The 22,686-nt window shown below is 39.5% G+C and overlaps 1 protein-coding gene across 1 annotated transcript in view; it reads right to left on the reverse strand.

Moving 5' to 3' along the window:
- ENTREP1 (endosomal transmembrane epsin interactor 1) overlaps nt 1-20,580 on the reverse strand; it is a 40,696-nt gene extending 20,116 nt beyond the window's left edge. Inside the window, exons 1-6 of the mRNA XM_007438721.4 lie at nt 19,110-20,580; nt 13,203-13,259; nt 8,384-8,494; nt 7,794-7,922; nt 5,644-5,751; nt 5,396-5,529 (exon numbers count right to left, since the gene is read on the reverse strand). Of these exons, the coding sequence (XP_007438783.2) occupies nt 5,396-5,529; nt 5,644-5,751; nt 7,794-7,922; nt 8,384-8,494; nt 13,203-13,259; nt 19,110-19,508 (938 nt within the window). The 5' untranslated portion in view covers nt 19,509-20,580. The remainder of the gene's footprint in view (nt 1-5,395; nt 5,530-5,643; nt 5,752-7,793; nt 7,923-8,383; nt 8,495-13,202; nt 13,260-19,109) is intronic.
- Between the last annotated feature and the right edge of the window lie 2,106 nt (nt 20,581-22,686).

Here is a 22,686-nt window from a genome sequence, read left to right on the forward strand (position 1 = left end):
TAAGGAGAATTATTTTTTAATTTATCTTCTCTATCAATACCCTGATAGCCAAAAATGCAAAGCACCGTAAGCACTAGCAATAAAAGTGAAGGAGCACAGTGAAAAAAAAAATGGAACTAAAATTAAATACAGTGGGGCAAACAAGTATTTAGTCAGCTACCAATTGTGCAAGTTCTCCCAAAGATGAGAGAGGCCTGTAATTTTCATCATAGGTATACCTCAACTATGAGAGACAAAATGAGAAAAAAAATCCAGAAAATCACATTGTCTGATTTTTAAAGAATTTATTTGCAAATCATGGTGGAAAATAAGTATTTGGTCACCTACAAACAAGCAAGATGTCTGGCTCTCACAGACCTGTAACTACTTCTTTAAGAGGCTCCTCTGTCCTCCACTCGTTACCTGTAGTAATGGCACCTGTTTGACCTTGTTATCAGTATAAAAGACATCTGTCCACAACCTCAAACAGTCACACTCCAAACTCCACTATGGCCAAGACCAAAGAGCTGTCGAAAGACATCAGAAACAAAATTGTAGACCTGCACCAGGCTGGGAAGACTGAAACTGCAATAGGCAAGCAGCTTGGTGTGAAGAAATCAACTGTGGGACCAATAATTAGAAAATGGAAGACATACAAGACCACTGATAATCTCCCTTGATCTGGGGCTCCACACAAGATCTCACCCCATGGGGTCAAAATGATCACAAGAATGGTGAGCAAAAATCCCAGAACCACACGGGGGGACCTAGTGAATGACCTGCAGAGAGCTGGGACCAAAGTAACAAAGGCTACCATCAGTAACACACTATGCTGCCAGGGACTCAAATCCTGCAGTGCCAGATGTGTCCCCCTGCTTAAGCCAGTACATGTCCGGGCCCGTCTGAAGTTTGCTAGAGAGCATTTGGATGATCCAGAAGAGGATTGGGAGAATGTCATATGGTCAGATGAAACCAAAGTAGAAAGTTTTGGTCTAAACTCAACTCGTCGTGTTTGGAGGAGAGAGAATGCTGAGTTGCATCCAAAGAACACCATACCTACTGTGAAGCATGGGGGTGGAAAGATCATGCTTTGGGGCTGTTTTTCTGCAAAGGGACCAGGGCGACTGATCCGTGTAAAGGAAAGAATGAATGGGGCCATGTATCGTGAGATTTTGAGTGAACACCTCCTTCCATCAGCAAGGGCACTGAAGATGAAACGTGGCTGGGTCTTTCAGCATGACAATGATCCCAAACACACCGCCCGGGCAACAAAGGAGTGGCTTCGTAAGAAGCATTTCAAGGTCCTGGAGTGGCCTACCAGTCTCCAGATCTCAACCCCATGGAAAACCTTTGGAGGGAGTTGAAAGTCCGTGTTGCCCAGCGACAGCGCCAAAACATCACTGCTCTAGAGGAGATCTGCATGGAGGAATGGGCCAAAATACCAGCAACAGTGTGTGAAAACCTTGTGAAGACTTACAGAAAACATTTGACCTCTGTCATTGCCAACAAAGGATATATAACAAAGTATTGAGATGAACTTTTGATATTGACCAAATACTTATTTTCCACCATGATTTGCAAATAAATTCTTTAAAAATCAGACACTGTGATTTTCTGGATTTTTCCCCCCATTTTGTCTCTCATAGTTGAGGTATACCTATGATGAAAATTACAGGCCTCTCTCATCTTTTTAAGTGGGAGAACTTGCACAATTGGTGGCTGACTAAATACTTTTTTGCCCCACTGTATAAGAGAGACTAAACTAATGACAACTGGTACAACACCAGCCTTAGAACTGACAATAAAGATACTGAAGTGATGGACAGTTTCTGCCTTTTAGGGTCAACCATCAACAGTAAAGGAATAAGTAGTCAAGAAATACACTGTTTCCAGCAAGCACATACATGTTCACTAGGAAAACAGGATGCCTGGTCTGAATTAGCGAGCTTTGTTTTATGTTTCCAGATAGTTGTCACTTACTGACTGCTTTGTTTAGCAACTGTTTGAAGTTACAAAGGTTGGGGGGGAAAAACAGCTTTGTAACCAATTCTTGCATGTACAGCCATTGCAGTATCCCCACGGTCACGTGATTGCTATTATGAGCCTTGCAACTGGCTTCCAAAAAGCAGAATTAATGGAGAACGTGAGGTGAAATCACAAGTCACAATTATATAACGTCTTGCTCAACAACCATGGTGATTTGCTTAATGATGGAAGCGGAAGTGATGTCATAAGTCTGGTGCAGTCATGTAATTTTTTGCTTAGCGACCACACCACTTAGTGACATAATTGCCAGTCCCAATTGTGGTCGGTAAGCAAGGACTACCTGTACAGACTTATGTTCACTTTTCTAAGAACTAACATGGCACAAGAAAATGATGGCTCTACAAAGAAGCCCTAAGACTTCTTTAGAAGTTAGAGAAAAGGTATTGCAAATTATTATGTATAGCTAAACTACTTTAGGGCTCTTCCATATGGACTACTAATTATGGCCAGAAGATGCCTTGTATATGGTTTCAGAAATACATAAATGGAAGTCATCATTTTCAAGTTGCTACCAACTCATTGTGACGGCAGCAGGCACTCTCTTTTCTTGTTCCAGTTTTAAACTGGTGTCTTTCACCTTTTGCTGACATGAACCTTGGAGTTTGGAAAGTCTACTGCACCTCATATTGAAGTAAGGTTAGAGGCAGGGACCTGGTTCACTCGAACTGGCTTCTTAAGGTTAAAGACATGAGCCTCAGTTACTAATCGCTGATTTTCAGGGCCATTCACCTATTGACTGCAAAAGAATCAGGGCTCCCCTACTGTGCCAAACGGCCATCTCCCTGACTTCTTTTGCCAACCTGCCAAATCTGGCAGCAGATTCCAAGGCTGCCAGGAGTTAGAGGGACAGCCAGAGAAGTGTGCTGTGGAAGGAACTGCCTCTTTAGACCCCAGCTGTCAGCCCTCCCAGGTAAACCAGACAGGAAATGTGATTAGATGAGCTAATTGTACTTTATTGTAAGGCTATGTTAACAGAATCTTGCAAGTCTGAAAGTACAAATCTCCTGCCCTCCCTGTTTACCACCTGAGTAGTTAGGGTGGGTCCTTTCTAAGTTTCTTTTTCTGGCCTTTAATCTGTTGTGGACTCCTTTCTCTTTTATCTGATTGTTTCCTAGGCGGCATCTCTTTCCGCCTCCGCCCCCATCTTCCAAGGTCACCCTCACATTCCATCACACCAGTTCTTCTAGCTCATGAAGGTGTTCCATGGGATCACAGAACTGAAGTGTGGGGGGGCAGTGGCTCTTTAACTGCCACACCCCAGGATACATCTGCCTACCAAGCCCAGGTCTGCAGGGCTGGTAGCACACTTTTTGACAGATCTCCAAAAGTCTTGGACGTGTGTGAAATATGCCCCCTTATTTCAGTAGTTGCCACAATGCCTAACCTGCAGGGAGGTGCACAGTTTAACTGTGGATATGGCAATTAAAAAGATGCTTCTACTCCACTTCCCTTCCCCCATGGGGAAGGAAAGAGGGCAAGCAGCTCTTCAGGCATAGTAAACCATGGGGAAAGTGGGTCTTTCTGGCCCTGGGAGAACTCACCTACGAAGACCCACTTTTCTCCCCCCCCCACTTCTACCGCCATGGTTCCTTTGCTGCCAGTTCTCCAGCCCCACTCACTTCCTCCCTTCTCTCTCTGTGTTGCAGGAGAAGGTGGGGGAGAAGCAGGGGAGAACAGCTCTTTCCTGCCCACTCTCCCTGACAGTGAGAGCTCTGTGGGATCAGAGAGCTGACAGCAGGAAGCCCAGGGGTCTTCTGTTGCCAGAGACCAGCAGCATTTTACCCCATCCCCTCCTTCCCCCCACTTTTCTTGAGGACAAGACACCTATTTTGCATCGTTGATGAGGCAGAATAGGAGCTGAAAATGCAGGCAGCAGATTTTTACACTAAAGTATTTTATTAGCAGCTTGGGCCCCAAGGAATCACAAAATGCAATGCTGCTGTGAATAAGAGTCCCTAGCCTAACTAACTATCAAAACACGTGGTTAAATCCCAACATTGCATTCTTTTTATTTCCTTCTCCCACAAAAATTTACCAGGACATTACACCTTCAGAACATCCATCTTATCTCTATGGATTATATGTAATGTGATAGCAATGGATTTAGGTTCTACAACTGGGACTTTCTCTTCTTTTCCTCCTTCAGCAGCACCTCTACCTGCTTATTCCCCAAATCTACTATTAATCCTCTAAAGCACAAAGGAAAGACATAAATGGGAAGTTGCAATGAGAGGGGAACTAACAGTGTTCACTCTGCTGGAGGATGGAAATCATTTATATACTCTTATGTTAGTGGCAAAGGAAGCCTTCCCTTTCTTCTCCTTTAAGAACTTTTTTACATGCTAAGCCACATAACAGAATAAAAACTCTGACAATTTACTAGAACAATCAAAGATCAGAATTAGAGGCCCTTGTACAGGGGAATTTCACAGAACAATTTTCCAATATATTACTATACAATACACGCACACACACACACACACAATTCTGATATTTAAGATGCTTAACATGGAACATTTACTCGCCATCTAACAAAGGTTGTTTTAGCTCAATAACGCTCACCATTTCTTCGGGAACAGTTCAAGCAAAGTTTGCAAATATGTCACCTTGAACAGCTATCTCATTATAAACCTTGAACGTGTACAAGAAGAAAAATGCAGCATCTGTTATTTTATAACCTAGTTCATCTAGTTTGGAAAACGTAATGAAAATATATTATTTTACCTATGCACCATTCCCTTCCCTGCAAAAACTGAATTTATAGTATTATATAAAACAGTATATACAGTATATTTTATAGTTTTATTTAGAATTGTAATCATTATTTCAGTGCCTACTGAAAGCAATTATCACACATTTATTTTAAACTATTTGAAATACAACCAAAAAAATTATTTAAAATTCAGGTAACATGTTCTGGGGTTTTTAGAAAGGTTTGCAAATGAACATGCAAGCTACATAATTGAACTCAGTTTCTAGACAGACTATATCATGCCTCAACAAAGTACCATATTTATATTACCCAGACTCAACACCACAAATCTTTTTGATGAAAATCATTAAATTACACCCAGTTGTCAGTCTGGAACAACAGTAATACCATTTAATCTTTATTATTAGGGGAGAGGGAAGGAGCCACACTTTAGAGCAGTGTTTCTCCACTTTGGCAACTTTAAGAAAGGTGGACTTTAACTCCTGGAATTCCTCAGCCAGCATGGCTGGCTGGGGAATTCTAGAAATTGAAGTCCACAGATCTTGAAATTGCCAAAGTGGAGAAACACTGCTTTAGAGGCAGATCTAATAAGAAGGGTTGGTTAAATCAGTTGTCAGTCTCAGAATATCAAGAGCAAATTTGTTTTTGTTACTTTACCTGTGATTCCCTCGTGGTGTGGAAGAATAGAATGTATCAAAATATGATGGAGGTGGGGCTGGTGGCACAAAATCATCAGGATCAGAAGCATGACCGTCTTCTTCAACTTCCTCTGTATAAACTTGAGGTTCTTCCTAACAAGATAATGTTCTGTAAAACACTCGTACAGCATGAACAGAAGATATGGAAGATTGACTTCCTTCTACATCTACTTTTTAAAAATGAAATTGTGCCTTGCACTCACTTACTATGCAGGATCTTCTTGTTGCAAATATCTGCAGGTAACGTAGGGCAGCAGCTACTAAACAAACAGTGGTTGTCAAGGCATTCAGAGCACAGAGAGCAAAGAGAACTTTCTGGAGGACAAAAAATTAAAAACACCAAAAAAGCAATGACTGCATACAATTGTGATTCACCAGACATATTTTTAAAAGCACACGTGTATTAATTCTTTTGATTTCCAAGAAAAAAAAAACTTTTAACCAGATGTCTGTCTTCATCTAAAAACTATACTATATGCAAACCTGTGCTACAGAAAGTTACTGCGTATCAATAATGGCAAATACAACATTGTAATTTCCTCATACTCCCTATGTAACCTACATCTGCACAACCAACATCTCTTCCTCTTCCCTTCCTTCTCCATCCACCTCACCATAATTTAAATCCTGTATCATTCTAGCCACTCTATGCATCTGATGAAGTAACTGCAGCTCACAAAAGCTTATGTCTTTTAATAAAATTTGTTAGTGGGAAACGGTACTATCAGTCTCCTAATTTTCTGCCACCATAGACTAACACAGCTCTCTTCCTATATCTCTTCCAGAGATATTCTTCTCTGATATCTTTCTCTCCAGCGTACACAGACTATGCAGTTTATACTTTTAAAAATTCCAAATTACAGAACTTAATCCAAAGACATTTTTTGTTGATTTAGAACTATAAGCAAATATAATAGTGATAATTGTTCCCTATGTTTTCAATGATTATTAGAGATTATGATCATTTCTACAGATTTGCTAGAACATTTTAGTACCCTCTCATGTCATTCTACAGATAATATACTGTTTTGTAAATCTTACCAAATAACTTCTGTCTGCTTCTGAGAGAACCAAAACAACAAGCTAAACCATTTTTTTTAGAGCCAAGCTACAAGTTACACTTTCCCCACTGTTTAGCCTGGAATGCAAGATTTTTCTTTTCATACAGGTAACCAGCTCTGGAGCCCATCTAGATGGAGATTTAGCACCAAGGTAAATGGATTTTAAATCTTAGCCTATCACTGCAGCCCGGAGATAGAATTAGACCTTCACACCATCTATTTGCAGTATAGTATCAAGATCAAGTAAGTCATTGTTCTTCTCTATTTTCCATTAATCAGACCATACATAGGCTACTGTGCCCAGTTCTGGGCAGTGCATTTTAGGAAGGGCACTGAGAAACTGGAACATACTCAAAGGAGAGTAACCAAGATGATAAAGGACCTGGAAGGAAAAATTTACAAGGAATGGCTGGAGGTACTAGGCATGTTCTTCTTAGAGAAGACTGTGTGGACATATGACAGATGTCCTCAAGTAATCCAATGGCTGGCATGTAGAAGTTGGGACAGAATTATCTGAACTATTGCAGAAATCAGGATAAGAAAGGTTTAAATTACAAGGAAATAAAATTTGGACATCAGGAAAAAATCCTAAAGGTAACAGCCACTCAGCAATGGAACAAACTGCCTTGGGAAGTGGTAGACTCTTGCTAAAGGTGTTGAAAGAGAGGCTGGATGGCTATATGTCAGATATGCTATAATAATGGATTAAAGCTCCCTATCATCCACACCAAAGATGTGATCCAGATTCTCATTTCTACTGGCTATTTGAGGAAGATAAATCTTGCACTCAAGTGAAAACTATTCATTGTAACATCAGTCCTAAGAACCAAATTTATGCATTCCAACTTTACCATACACTGTCATATTTCCAGATGCAAGTGTATGATTGAATTTACATACAGTCAAATTTTGTAAAGTGTGAAAGAATGGAGGGAGAGGTTAATTCCAGAGAAAAAATGGTAGAATGGTTTTTTAAAACATATGATTTCTATAAAGAATGCCGTCTTTTTTCTTTATTCACCTCTGACTTTCCCTTTTTTGTGCAATATGCACTCTCTGACAAAGTCAACAAGCCCCACATATAGCCCCTGATATGACCAAACATGGTCAATCAAGGTTATATATTGTCTTTCTTTCCTTAGTATTTTCCTCCTACAGGTCTTTGGGTCCTGAATAAAAAAAGCAACAAAAAAGTCTGCAAGATTTGCATTGGAAAGTAATCAATATTATTCTTAATCACGTTACTATTTATAGCAGTTTATTTACAACCACTACAGTGAGTATTAGTAACCTTACTTTGAGTAGAAGGTGAACTGAACTGCATGACTGGATTGCATACAGCTGTAATGCATTTTCTTTCTCGGTGCATTTTGCTGGCAGAAATTCTTCACAGCAGAAACACATTTTATTTTCAGCAACATCAACCTTTAATATTGAGAAAAGTAGTGAGCATTTGAATTAGTCATTTGAGGGTAATGTTTTTATAGAATAACATCAAAATGTTATCAGAATTAAACCAAAAAATTAATCATCCAGAAAGCAAAAAGCACTTTACTATCATAAGACACATACAACGTTAAGTAACTGCTATGTGGAACAATAAAACATGTCATCATTAATGTAGATTAAAGAACTTCTACAGATTTCCATTTAAAGCCTTATATTCTCAAAATATATATAAGAATATAATATTTGATCTGAACAGAAGAAAATCAGATTCATACATTTGATATTAGGATTACATATTTCCTTATGCCATACTGTAGATCCATGTGGACTAATGCATAATAATTAATAATTAATTAATTATGGGGCATTACAATTACTGTTATTTGTTATACCTTGAATATATACCTTGAACATAATCAAATAAAATATCTCCTCACCAGATCACATCTAGGAACACTGGACACAAATTGAGCACCTTGGCATCCAAGAATAAATCCCGCCAGGTTCAAGAGAACACAAATAACAGAAAGCAAAACAAACAAGTTAACCTAGAACAAAAAAATGCAAGACACTGTGAGTGACTTGTCATTTTATTCAAACATGGAAGCTTCTTCAATATTCAATATATAATCCCTGTCCCGAAGAAAACCTTTACACATACAGCATGGAAGCCAATGCACATGGATCTGTACATGCACAGGTTTACTTCCCACAGACAACTAGCTGGCTGTGAGCTAATCTGTACTAAAATGTACAAGATAAAATGTACATTAATTCCATTTTTAACACATTTATAACAACCTATGAAGGACCCTAATCATAAATGGTATGGAAACATTTAAATATTGAGTGAAATAACAGATTCAACTCTGGTACTTTTGCATTATTCGGTATATTTGGTATTTTGAATTATCTAAAATAATATCTAAATAATATAATGAAACACTGAAAGATGCTATTCAATGCAAATAATAAGATAGAAACCACTCTTTTACGTTCTATTGAGGACATAACCATATTTGAAGAATTTAAATTACTGTTTATTTCTTCCTCTATTACCAGAAATAAAATATAGGTAAGATAACAGTTTGTTTTATTAAGAGACACAGTGAGGAAAATGCAGAGTTAATCTGAATAACTGATGTATAATGTCCAGTTTTTCTAACTGGAACTATTGAAAGTTAGAACTCTTTAACATGTAGAGCAATGACCTGGTAAAAGTGAATTAAACCAAAGCTGTTTCTAATTATTTCATTTCAAGGTACAAGTTAACTTCCAGAGTTTGTCCCTGTGCCTGGTAAGACATAAACATGTCTGACAATGGGTTCATAATCTCTGAAAACAGAAAAGAATAGAAGGGAACTCAAGTTCTGCAAGGGATCAGTCAGATGAACTTTATAAATAGTTCCAGTACAACCTCCAGATTATATGGCAGGTGGAAAGGTAAAGTCTCCTTTGAGCTGAACTGGTGTCTTCATGGACACATCCTTAAAGAGTTTTTGGCAAGAGTGCTGAAGTAATTCTCCACTCCCTTTTCCCAGGAAGTTTTCCAACTTCCAAGTCAGCTATATAGCCCTGGCATTCCTTGGTAATCTCAATTCCAAGTATTAACCAAGCCCAATACAATACTGTTCAGCTTCCAAATCCAGACATCTGCTGAGATATCTGGGAAAGAAAATTAAGTTTAAGGTCTGTGGATCTTCCCTCTTTTTGCCATGGAATCCAGTCACAGTTGTTTTAAATTAGTTTTAAAGTGAAGTGCTGTCATTCCAACGCTGAAATGATAGAGATCAATTCCTTTTAATACAGGGAATGTGAAAATAAATGTTTAAGGACTGGAAACAAAGAAAACACAGATAAAAAATGAGAAGCAGTAGATATAAATGGTGGGAAATAAACAAGATGTAAGTTCTGTACTTTTAAGACTCATTTGAGACCATGTACATTTTCTCAACTTTTTAAAAATGGTAGATAATTTATCATTATATGTTTTGAATTTTCAAATTCTTTATTACTGCTCATTTTATCCTGTATTTATTCATCCTATATTTTTAAAAAGCCTTTATACATATCATGGTTAAAAAATATTTTCAAAGCAAAGTATATATTTACATAAATATATATCATACATAAGAAAGTATTGCATTATGGGAAAAGAATAGCTTAAGGAAGTAAACTAGTAATCAATATTATATTAACACAATATTTCTTGTAGGGCTGAAATTCTTTAAAAACCCCTTTTAAATATGTTTATTGCTTATGAAAATTACAAGACTGAAAATTACAGCAGTAGAACCCGACAAGTTTCCAATGGAGGAAGCTCTTTTGTATTTAGTACTTCAACAGCAAAATTACTTATTCATAATTGCTTACTGTCTACCTCATTAAGGCAAGTTGGCATCTCAGACAGGATTAAGTAATTTATTATTTATTTGTTTTTTAAAAAACTGTATGATGCTCTTTAAATTCAGGTAATCTGCTGAGATATATTAACTTTATGACACTGCAACAACATTTTACTGCATTCCAACCTGGTCTTACTTCTGATAAATATTTCAAGTAACAGCTAGGTTTTATATTAAAAAAAATGGGATAACAAAGATTATTTATTCCAAGCACCTTTAGGAGAGGACTAGATATATTCTGAAAACATCATACTATCTTCTACAGCCTAACTGTATCCCTGCAGCCCACTCCCAAATTCCATTTTAAGATTATAACTAAATGTGGGTCCCATGGCTTGAATATCAGAGATTATACTCCTCCCATTCCATCTAGATTTTGCTTTATTTACTACTTTGCCTTACAAAGAATAGGAAGAGACTCTCTTTTGCTACCCTGTTTCACTCTCCTCCTCCTCGTAGATACATTCCATTACAGGATGGTACCTCCTACCTTGAAAGAGGAAGTGGTGTGCCCCCTCCTCAAAAGGCTGTCCCTGGATCCAACGGTTTTTGAGAACTACTGACCAGTCTCCAACCTTCCCTTTTTGAGGGAGGTTTTTGAGAAGATGGTCAGTCTTCAGCTGCTCAGAACCCCGGAGGAAATGGATTATCTAGATCCATTTGTCAGGCTTCAGGCCAGGATTTAGTACTGAGATAGCCTTGGTTGTGCTTGTATGATGGAATGTATCTATGAGGAGGAGAGTGATGTGGGAGATCAAGGCTATCAGGAGGGAGGGGGTGCATTCCAGGAGGAGAAAGGAGACAAGAGACAATACAGTCCTCAGGGGGAGTGTGGGAAGTGAACAAGGTTCAGGATAGCCACTCCCTAGAATCTCCCAGGGTATATCCACTAGTTGCTGTAGTATAGATTTAGTTTGGCAAGATTCTGTCTATATGGTGTAAGCAAATAAAGGAACTTTACTCGACTGGACTGTTTCACCATTGTTCTAGGGCTGGGCCTGACAGCTTGTCAATAACCTGTGATAGAGCAGGAATGGTAGTGGTGCATCCATCCTTGTGCTGCTTGACCTCTCGGCAGCTCTTCATACTGTTGACTACAGTATCCTTCTGAGCTGGCTCTATGGGTTGAGGATTGGGGGCACCATTTTACGGTGGTTCTCTTCCTTTCTCTGAGGCCAGTTCCAGTCGGTGCTGGTTGGGGGGAGAGATCACTCCCTAGGCTTCTCATGTGGGGGCCACAGAGTTCTATTCTCCCCTCCTTTTTAATATCCACATGAAACTGCTGGGTGAGCTCATCCACTGGTTTGGGGTTCAGTATCATCAATATGCTGATGATACTGAATTATATCTTTCAACCCTGGGCCAGTCAAGTGAGGCTATCAAGGTTCCACCTCAGTGCTTGAAGCTATGTGGGTTTAGTTGGGGAGGAACAGTCTCCAACTGAATCCTACCAACACCAAGTGGCTGTGGTCGTTTGAATCTGGGGAATATCTGGGGAGATTCCATCTTTGACTATGGATGAGGTAGCACTTTCTCCTTCAAGGTTGGTACAAAATCTGGGGTGGGGGGGTCTTCCTAGACTTGCAGCTCTTGCTTGAAGAGCAGGTATCAGCTGTGGCTACGAAGGCCAGTTGCACTCTTTCCTAGATTGGGGGGCCCTTCAGACAGTCACTCAAGCCCTAGTCACCTTGTGGCTTGACTACTGCAATGCTCTTTACATGCAGCAGCCCTTGATGACCACCTCTCCAACTGGTCTAGCATACAGCAGTGTGAGTAGTCAATGGGTATGCCTCAGTATGCCCATGTAACACCTCTGTTTTGTGAGCTGCACCTGCTGCCAGTTTGCTTCCAGCTGCAATTCAAGGTGCTGCTTGTTACCTATAAAGCCTTACATGGTATAGGGCCTGGTTACTTGAGGGACTGCCTGTCTCCCATAGCATCTGCCTGGCCGATTCAATCCTGCAGAATTGGCACACTCCGGGTTCCTTTGATTAGACAATGTCAACTTTCAGGATCCTGACTGTACAACTTCTCTGTAGCAACACTTACTTTCTGGAACAAAGTTCCCTTCAAGATCCGGATAACCCCCACTCTGCTATTGTTTAAAAGAGCAATGAAAATCTGGCTCTTCGCCTACGGCAAGGGAGAGGGAGACCTCTCCATCGCGCTTGCCATCGTTTATCTTTATTTTTCATGTTTAATTGATTTTATTGCAATTTGATTGTTGTGAGCCACCCATTGTTGTGATTGTTGTTGACAGATGGGCGGCATACAAGTTTAATAAATCATCATCATCTTAACAATCACTGCCTCATAGAATCCAAACAACAGTTACACTAAAAAACTCTTCATAATTATGTGGATGTGATTTTAGATACATTTGGAAATTGTGTAGGTAAGAAATATCAAGGACTTAATAATTAATAATTATTTATTATATAAAAAGAAAGCTAGTTGAAAACTACTTCACTATTTTACTGTTAAACTCTTACTACAAAGCCATTAATTCAGATTTTAACAAAAATAAAGTTTAAAAAGCAGCTGTTGACTTAAATACAAGATATACTAACTTAGAAGTTTAAATTTATTGCGACTTTCCCAGACTCAGTTCCTCAAATCTGGGACAAACTACATGTATGTGGAAACAGCATTATTATCAGTTACACAGAACTATAATATGTAGTTTAAATATACTTCCAATAAGAATGAGAAAATGTTAGGCCTTCAGATACATCTATTTATATAAGGAAACCAAGATTCCTTTTTAAGAGTCATGCTATTAAATTTTAAAAATTGTGATATTCTCTGATACAATATTTGAATCAGAATCATCATATTAACCAACACATACCAAAAGTATCATGGGTCTCTTCCATATTGTTAATCCTATAATCCCTGATAAAATGACCTGCAACAATAAAACAAACTGTTATGAAGGACTGAGAGCATATCACTCATCACTTTACATACTAAAGGATAAAGGATAAATAAGCAAAATCCCATTCTTCAAGCAGGTGTTAAACAAATACTTCTCTTAATGTACAGATAAAATGAAACATTGGCTTAAGTACTTTAATATATTAATAAAAAGATCTATTCAGCTGTGGTATCCAAGTTCTGAAATAATACAAGAGGTATTCTTGATGCCCTCACTGATCACTTTTGGACAGGCAGCAAAATTCAGTTTAACTTTTAAGAATAACTAAGCAAAAACTGGTATTGGATTATTACTTAATTGGATAATAAAATAACCTTTGAAAGGTTATTAGAGTTTTCAAATTAACTCTTTTGCTCAAATAAAGTTGTGCTTAAAGACCACTGAAATGAAACTGGTGAGAAGTAACTAAACCCACAAGTTTTAAAAGAATTTAAGAACATACTATACTAAAATAATGCTGTATAAGATGCAATTTTAAGCCTATTAGACATTTATAAACTATACTTTTTACTTTAGAGGTTTACTAAAGAGGGAGAAAAAGGAACTTGAAGCAAGGAGGGTTAAAAAAAAAACCTTAATTGGCAGTTAGCTTTAGTAGGAAATTAATAATCTTATCTATCTGCATAAGTGTCCTACAGTTTATCTGTGAGAAAACGCAGCCAAGGTATCTTTGCGTCTTGGGGTGGAGAAGATTGATCTCTTTACTTTCCACCTATCCCAAACAGATAACTCATTATTAATTACCTAAAGTAGTGAAACAATCAGTTGCGCATAAGGTATCATATATGTTATGGAACCAGCCATACAATTCCATTCATCCAACATATAAAGTGAAGTGCTATAACTCAATGCAGGAGCAAATATTTTGATGAAAAAGATCTCTGATACAATCTGTAGCATGTTCAGATAGAGATAGGAAGGGCTCTTGATTAAAACCCGGGAGAACTACTACTAGCAGGCATGCACAATATTGAGCTACTTTGGCTACAGATGTTCCTTCAATGTGCATATGCTTCTAGTTGGCTCAGCACAATGCTTTTATAAGGTATACACATTAAAATATGGCTACTTTCAAACCAAAGCCATGTTGCTTATTGAGCTGCTTCACATTTAATATATATTATTATAGATATTATATATATATATATATATTATATATATAGTATATAATATATACTATAACTATACTTTACAGATTACATTTCTCACATCATGGAGGTAGCCCTTGTTTAACAACCATTTGCTCAGTGACCTTTCAAAGTTACAACAACACTGAATGAATGGTATTTACAACTGATCATTGAAGTTACGGCCATTACATGATCAACATTCGGGCGCTTGACAGCCCATCCACATTTACAATTGCAGGGTGTGCTTCAACTCCTCCCATCTGCCTATCTTCCCCCATCTCTGCCCTTTTGGCCACCCTGCCCTCTGCTGACCCACACTCCACCCTGCACCCCTGCTATCCCCTGACCTTCATTGTCTTCTTCCTCCCACTGCTGATGAGGCACGCCCAGCCTGCCCCTTTGCGTCTTGTCAGCAGGAGGAGGAAGATGATCGTGAAGGTCAGCGGGGGACAGCAGGGCAGCAGAGGCAGGGTGGCCAAAATGGCAGAGATGGGGGGGAGATAGACAGATGGGGGAGTTGAAGCAGAAGCGAGCGCAGCAGGGCAGAAGCGTGAGCTCCTGGCTTAACAATGGCATGGTCCTGGCCTACCGAATGCAAGCAGGACTATTGAAACTGCCGTTGCTAAGCAATGCAGTCATGTGATGTTTCGCCTAACAACCACATCACTTAGCAACGGAAATTCTGTCCCAATTAGGGTTGTTAAGCGAAGACTACCTGTACTAAAATGAAATTAAACAAGTATTATGGTTTAGTGCAATGCAAGTAGCCAGTCATCATATGTTATTTTTATTTATCCTTTTACTGGCAGTATTTTTTATGAATTCTAAGACTAAGTTTATCATATTTAATATCATCATTAAGCTGTTTTTCAAAAACATGTAAGCTAAGTGTTATCAAATCAGGCCCAATCCCTGACAGCTAGGCAGACTAATGCTCACCATCTCAACTAGACTCCATTAACCATTCATAGTTCCTCCAGGAGTCATCCCCTTGATTCTGTCCATCTTATTCTTCCTTCTTCTACTTCTTTCAACCTTGTCAAACAGTCATTTTTTCTAGTCCATCATCTGCTTACATGATCATACTTGCTGATCACTATCTCAAGGGAACAGTCAGCTTTATTTCATCCAGGACTAACTGACTGACTCTTCTTGCAGTCCATGGTACTCTTAGTACCATTTCCAAATTTTTATTAGTGTCCAACTTTCAAAGTCATATATTCCCACTGTAAAAACTATGACTTTGACAATTCTGATCCTTGTTGTCATAGAAATATGCTTATCTTTCATGCTATTACTTAAGTTTCTCATTGTCTTCCTTCTTAGGATTAATATCCTCTTTATATCTCCAGTAGAGTGTTTTGTTTTCGTGGGCTCAAATAGATGATCAATCTACCACCTTCATTGTAAACTGTGAATTCACTAAACACACTGGTTGTCTTTTCATAATATCTCACTCCCTTTGGAGTCCTTGGGGTTCTCTGAGCTTGGTTGTTTTCTTGCAAACATTTCGTTACCTGGCTAGGTAGCATCTTCAGAGCACTGAAGATGTTACCTAGCTGGGTAACGAAATGTTTGCAAGAAAACAACCAAGCTCAGAGAACCCCAAGGACTCCACAGTTCAACCCTGAGCTACACATATTTGCTTCTATTGGTATCACTCTTTCCTATTCTAAATCACTCTCTAAATTCAATTCTTATTGCTTACAAGTTCAAACCTTGTAAAGGGTTTTCTGGTACAATCAAAGGCCTTCCAGCAGTTTCACAACTATAGGCTACAAAATCCTGGGAGGGCTGGAGTTACTGCAAGGAATCTATGGTATGAACAGCTTTTCCCCTACAACAGATGTTGATTGAAAGGCTTTTTGCTACCTGGGGTGAGATGAAAAGAAGAAAAAATACTAGGCTGGCCTAAAAGGGAAATTAGAAGGAATAGCACCAGTTAATTTGGACTGGTTCCTCTTTCCTTTCACTTGGCCAGTACTGGTATTTCTCTCTCTCCCAACATTAGCAATTAGCAATCCTTTTTCGCTACTGCCATATTCCCTGCTGACACCACAGTCTCAACCCACAGGATCACACCAACAGCTTCCATCCAGTGGTGGGACTGAGAGACCAAGGCTGTGCTGCAGATTCAAAAAAACTGAAAAAAATGCCACTGGTTCAGCAGATCACTTTATTAAAACAGTATTTTTAATGCAACTCTTAAAAGCAGCATCTTTTTTTCAGATTCACAAGGAAACCTGAAAGAAAACCACACTATGCTTGTACAAAGTCTGAAGCACATCTTCTGAATCATTTTCAAACCATGGAAAGCCTACTATTTGACCCTATATCCCTCTGCCTGTTCTGAAGCCTGTCTCACCATATGACATTTCTCTCTATATATATGGGTCTATTCTTTTTCTTAAGATTTTAAGCAAAATTTAAAATTTGGTTGGATAATTTGCATATTCTTTTGCATCTCATTTTTTTTTAAACTAGAAAATTAATGGGTCTATATCTGGAAGTGCTTACATTTATAATGAAGCTATTGTGAACAGAGTAATACAAGTTATGGAAAAACTGAAATAGTTTTTTTTTTAATTTTTACATTACTTTCAAAAGTCTAACTTAAAAGTATTTAAATGGACAGGTGCTGATATAAATATGGCATTACAATTATATGCCTTAGTGATTAGTCAAGAAAAGATGTTTAAAATAAAAAGTCATTTTCCACACATACAAAGATTGCATTGCGTGGCCATTCACAAGCAACTATCAAGACAGTTTAAAGGATGTGAACAACAGTGGTTAATCTATTTAGGATGACAGATCTCAGTTGGCAGTTAGCATCAACCAAGGAGACATAACAATATTTACAAAGGCTCTGGCTTGCCAGTACGGATGCAGCAGAACACTGCTACACACGAGGGACAGCATCAAAAATATATCCAAAACAAGGATGATGAGAGAAAATAAGAAGAGTTTAGACAGCAAGTTACAAGATTCTGATTATACCTCCTCCTCCTCCTGTTTTCACTTAGGTCCACAGGAACAGATTCCTGCATTTACTACAATTCCATAAAAATAAAAACACATAAAGTTGTTGCTTGTTAATGTCTGCTAAACTAGAACTAGCTTTAAATATTGCTCTGCAATATTGTTCAAGTTATATATTTAGAAAGAAGAGTTCTGGCCTATGATCATATCAATACTGCCGAATCACTGTGTACTTTCAGGATGTTTTTAATGACACAGATCATTTTTATTGTCCACAAATATTAAATAATTTACTGTCTCCAAGTTCTTTGAGATACACTCATCTTTAAATTAAAATCAGGAGGACTTGATCTCTCCAGTGTCTGTGGTATTAACCTGCAAGACATTTATGACTGGAAGTCTTTTCACAAGAAAAATCCACAATTTATCACTAATTCTATCAGGGAAAAGGAACATTTTCCAACTACCTAGGAATCTGATAATTAACTAGGACAAAGCTACAAATGTTAATATTGTACTGATGTAGAAACACAACTTTGAAAACTTAGGAAATATAGTTACTTTTACACATATTTTTCTAAAAGACATTTAAAATGCTTTGCTTCCTCTGCCAGTGGCTGGGACAGTATCTGCAATTCATAAAGTCTGTAACCTTCTGAGACGGGGAGATTTAGATGCAGCACTGAGGCAGAAGATTAATCTATGAATAGAAGCAAAATCCATAGCAAATGAGACTTGCTTTTATGAATGCATTTAGCTGACTCTGCAAATACATATAAATGGGAAGCCTTCTATTAAATAAGACAATACCTCACCACATTATAGGGGAGACTTGAAGAATGAAAACAGATACAACACATCCTATATTAAGCAAGTAGAAAAAAATCAGGTACAGTAACATATATCCTTAACAGCAATTTCACAAGGCATGATGAAAAATAAACCAGAATTATTACCTGGTCCCTTGTTTACCACTATAGTTGGCTCTACTCTTTCACATCAACCATGTTTTCCAAAGTGCAAGGACAGCACAGGGATAGAGCCTAACTACTAAATGCTTTATTATTTGCCTTATCAGTATAAAACATTGAGAGGCAAGCAAAGGAAACATTCCATTCCAAGCCCGATAGTGTATTTTTCAAATATGATACCTCCAAAATTACTTTAAGTATCACCTGCATCTTAAAGTTACTTTATTAATACACTAAATAAACTAATGGAAGTTTCCTAAAGAATATAATGCCATAAAATAAATGCCACAGGTTAAAATCAATCTTAATTAGGGCTACAAGATTTGGGCTACAAAAATCCAAAACACAACTGGATGCCACCAAAGATTCCGAAAACCGCCATCTAACAGTTGCCCAAATTTTTGTAGTCCATATATGGCAGTCCTAACCTCAATCCAGTAGCTAACAACGACGTTCCAGCTTTCCATTCCCCAATTTTTAGCCAATCCGTTTAAATCATAATCTCCTTCTTTTCGACTCTTCCCTGGAAAACTGGGAGGCCGTTCTATACTGTTCACCCTTGCAGGATTGTTGCGAGCATCAATACACATGGGACGCTGCCAAGCCCCAACGTCTGTTTTACAGCAGGCGAAAGGACTGAAACTAAGGATCCAGCAGGTGCCCCAAGATAGCTGCTACTCTAAAAAAAAAAAAAAACCTGCAGATACAAGAAAAGGGCCCGGCCCGTGGCCACTTACCGAGGAGCCAGCCCAGAAGGGACAGGAGTTCTTCACCTGCGGGGAATTGCTGAGGGAGAGCGCCCCAAAGCTTAGGGCCACCATGCAGCACCCCAAAATCAACTGCAGCAGCCCCAGGGACAGCAGTGGTCTGGCCGGCAGTGGGCCCTGCCCGACAATGGACGAGGCCCCGCTCCGACTGGAAGCCACGGGGGAGAGAGCGGCTGGGCGAGGCCGGGGTTGCCGGAAGCTGGAGCGGGACCAGTGGGGCCGGCGAGGCGGCGGCAAGGGCGGCGGAGGCGGGTTTGGGGCGGCGGCGGCAGCAACAGCTCCCGCTGAGCAGGACCTGGCCACCTCGGAGACCGCCGACAGCCGGGCCATGGGACAGCAGGAGCCGGGCAGCACCACAGGCAGAGACATGTGGGAGGAGGAGGAGAGAAGCCAACTCTGAGCGCTCCCCCGCGCGGGGAGGGAGCTCCTTGTGGCCTCCTCCGGCTGAGGCTGCTGGCCAAGCCCCGGTCCCGTCCACACGCTGCGCCGCCACCCCAGAGTCCGCCTGCTGGCCGGCCACTCACTCTCTCCTTTGCTCACGCGCGCGGAGGCAGGCAATCCTGGGCGCCCGCCTTTTGGCTCGTGCTCCCTAGGCCTCTCCTGGCATTTCTAGGTGTCGGGCCACTGCCTTGCTTGGATCCCTCAGACTCACGCTGCGGCCCCCGCGGCCTTTCTCGTGCAGAAGGAAACAAGCTCCCGACCCCCTCAACCCGAGCCTCCCATTCAGCTCGTTCGCCCAGTCTCCGATCCGCCGACGTCTTAGGACTGCCAGCCTACTCAGTGGGGGAGACCGCTTCGCCCCAGGCCTGCCGCCGCCGCCGCCGCTCTAAATCCGTTCCTCTGGCAAATTTAACCGCTTCCCAGAAACCCTCCTCCCTCAACTATTCCCAACTCGCTGCCAAACTTTTGAACTCATCCCCCGGCTGGTTAACTCCTGCCGCGCAAGGCTCCGCCGTGCACATCCCGCCGACTGAAATTCACGCCCCGCAAACTTCTCCCGGGCTCCACCGAAAGTCAAACCTCCGGATCGTTCACTTCCGCCCTTGATAAAGATTCCTTTTCTGTTGCAGCGACGGACCCAAATGCCTGCCCTGCTTCTTTAGCCACGCGAGGCCAACGCTTGTCAGAACGATCCCTGTCGTAAAACCCGGAGAAGCCTAAACTCCTTATTACTCCCTATTTAATTGAAAGCCAGCCAACCCAATTCTCCTCACTCACTCCCTGCTGTATTGAAAACCAGCCAGCCCCAATTCTCCTTGCTTGCTCCCTACTTAATTGAAAGCCAGCCAGCCCCAATTCTCCTTACTTACTCCCTACTTAATTGAAAGCCAGCCAGCCCCAATTCTCCTTGCTTACTCCCTATTTAATTGAAAGCCAGCCAGCTCCAATTCTCCTTGCTTGCTCCCTACTTAATTGAAAGCCAGCAGCCCCAGCTCTCGGTCTTTTTCCTCTCCCCGCATTTACAGATTTTGTATCAAACTGACTTTCCTGCCAAAACTAATCTTAATCAAAGCAGACTTGTTTTCGCCCACAGCCCCTCCTCTTGCCAGATTCAACTTTTGTAAACGATGTGTTTGCAAAAAAAAAAAAAAAAAAAAAATCCTTAACCAATCACGATGAGCCATCCTCGCTGCAGTTCTGGATGAACTTGTTATACCGAGTGCGTGGCCTTCACTCCTCTTTTAAGGTGTGTGTGTTTCAAGATTTGCTCTTGCGCTTTCTCACGTACTTTATCACCCACCCCTGCTGTTACCAAGCTGTCACTCTGAAACTTTAAAACGTCTCCTGTAGCCGGGGGAAGTATCTTCTTTTGGGTTCCAGGAGTGGACAAGCATCCTGATTTTAGTTTATTTTATTTTTATGTATATTTTTTAAGAACTGAGTGATTCTAAGCTTTCATTCAAATCCTGCCACTCAGTCTACTAAAGAACCTGGGTCCCACCATGCCAAAAAAACCAAGCATTTTTCTGAGGAAGGACCTTTTATTTACCCAGCCTTCTGTTATCTATCATTTATGCCAAATTTAAAATACTTAAAACATTTCAATGACTTGCTACTCCGTGACCCACCCAGATGTCTTCTGAGTTCAACCTGTGGTACATGTACCCACTGTTTGTTTTAAGCCCTTTTCTAGACCACTAGACTCTTAAAACTACTGTACTGTATTGTTAAGTATCCAAAGAGAAGAGGAAGAAAAGTATCTCTACAGTATGTAGTATTCGGATTTAACTTTACTGTAAAAAAAAAGGCTAAATGCCCATAGAATTTATGTACCAAAAATAATAGGGATTTCTTTAAAAGTAACTATTTCCAAGTTGGAAAGAGTATAGAAAAAACGAAATTTGTGTTGGCTAGGTAGTATTGCAGCCATTAAATTGAATATTTTACCAAGAGTTAATTTTTTTCCCCAAATGATTCCAATACATATTATGAAGACATTAAGTGATTGGCATAAACAAGTAATGGACATATAGTCTAATAAAAGACTAAGCTTTAAATTCAAATTCTACGGGACTTGAAAGAGAATGGTGGATTAATAGCTCCAAGCTTTAAATTGAATTATTATGCTAGTTCCTTAACGTGGATTTCAGAGTGGATGGTATCTCCTTATGGCTTGGTTACATATGTTGAAAGCCTTCCAGATGGTTTGCATAAATATCTCTGGGTTAACACAAAGAAAAAATTTATGAGATCATATAGTAATAATAATGTCCTGGATATCTGGGATAAATACAGAAAAATTATTAGTCCAGATCTCTCCCCTCTCATATAATTGTTTATTTTTATGAACAGGAAGGTTCCAAGAAATTTGTTGAGTGGAGAGTTAGTATTTTGAAACTCTTGCCTCACAGTGGGTGCAGTTTACCTGACTACTGTAGTTTCAGTATCTTCAAATATCTAATAGATTATTAAAAGAACTGAAAAGACAAGGGGGGGGGGAGCTGAGGGACTTGACTGAATTTGAAAAACCTATAACACTAAACTCAGAACACTTGTTGGGTTTTATTTATAGACTGTTGATGAAGTATGACTTAGAACCCGAAAAGGTCAAACAGTGTATGATTAAATAAATGAAGAATTTAAATGCCATAATAGAAATGCAGCAATGGGAGTCAACAGAAGAACTCCATTAAATTCACTCTGAAAATTATACTCAGAGGAAACTGGTATGCTTTATTGTTGGTTGTTCAGTTTTGATTGCTGAAATGGACCATTCATTCTCAAAAGGTTGCTGGAAACATAATGAGCAGGTTGGATCATTCTTTCACATTTTGTGGCAATGTTACAAAGCTCAGTGTTTTTGATAATAAAAATAATAGATGTACATCCCACCTTTATTTTGAATCATTGATTCCTATTAGAATGAAACGAATTTTAAAAGCTGAATTTCCATTTCAACCTACCATATTCTTATTAAACATCACCAAACCTTTCAAAATATATTGAATTAGCCTTATACATGGTAACTGCTGCGAGGATGCTACAGTATATGCTTTTTACTGCACAGGTCATCTGATCCCTCCAACAAGTTGTGGGAGTGTGCTTA

The sequence above is a fragment of the Python bivittatus genome, unplaced genomic scaffold, assembly GCF_059951505.1.
Source record: "Python bivittatus isolate LINGU-HERP-01145 unplaced genomic scaffold, Pbiv_v1 ctg000850_np1212, whole genome shotgun sequence".
In the NCBI taxonomy this organism is placed as follows: domain Eukaryota; kingdom Metazoa; phylum Chordata; class Lepidosauria; order Squamata; family Pythonidae; genus Python; species Python bivittatus.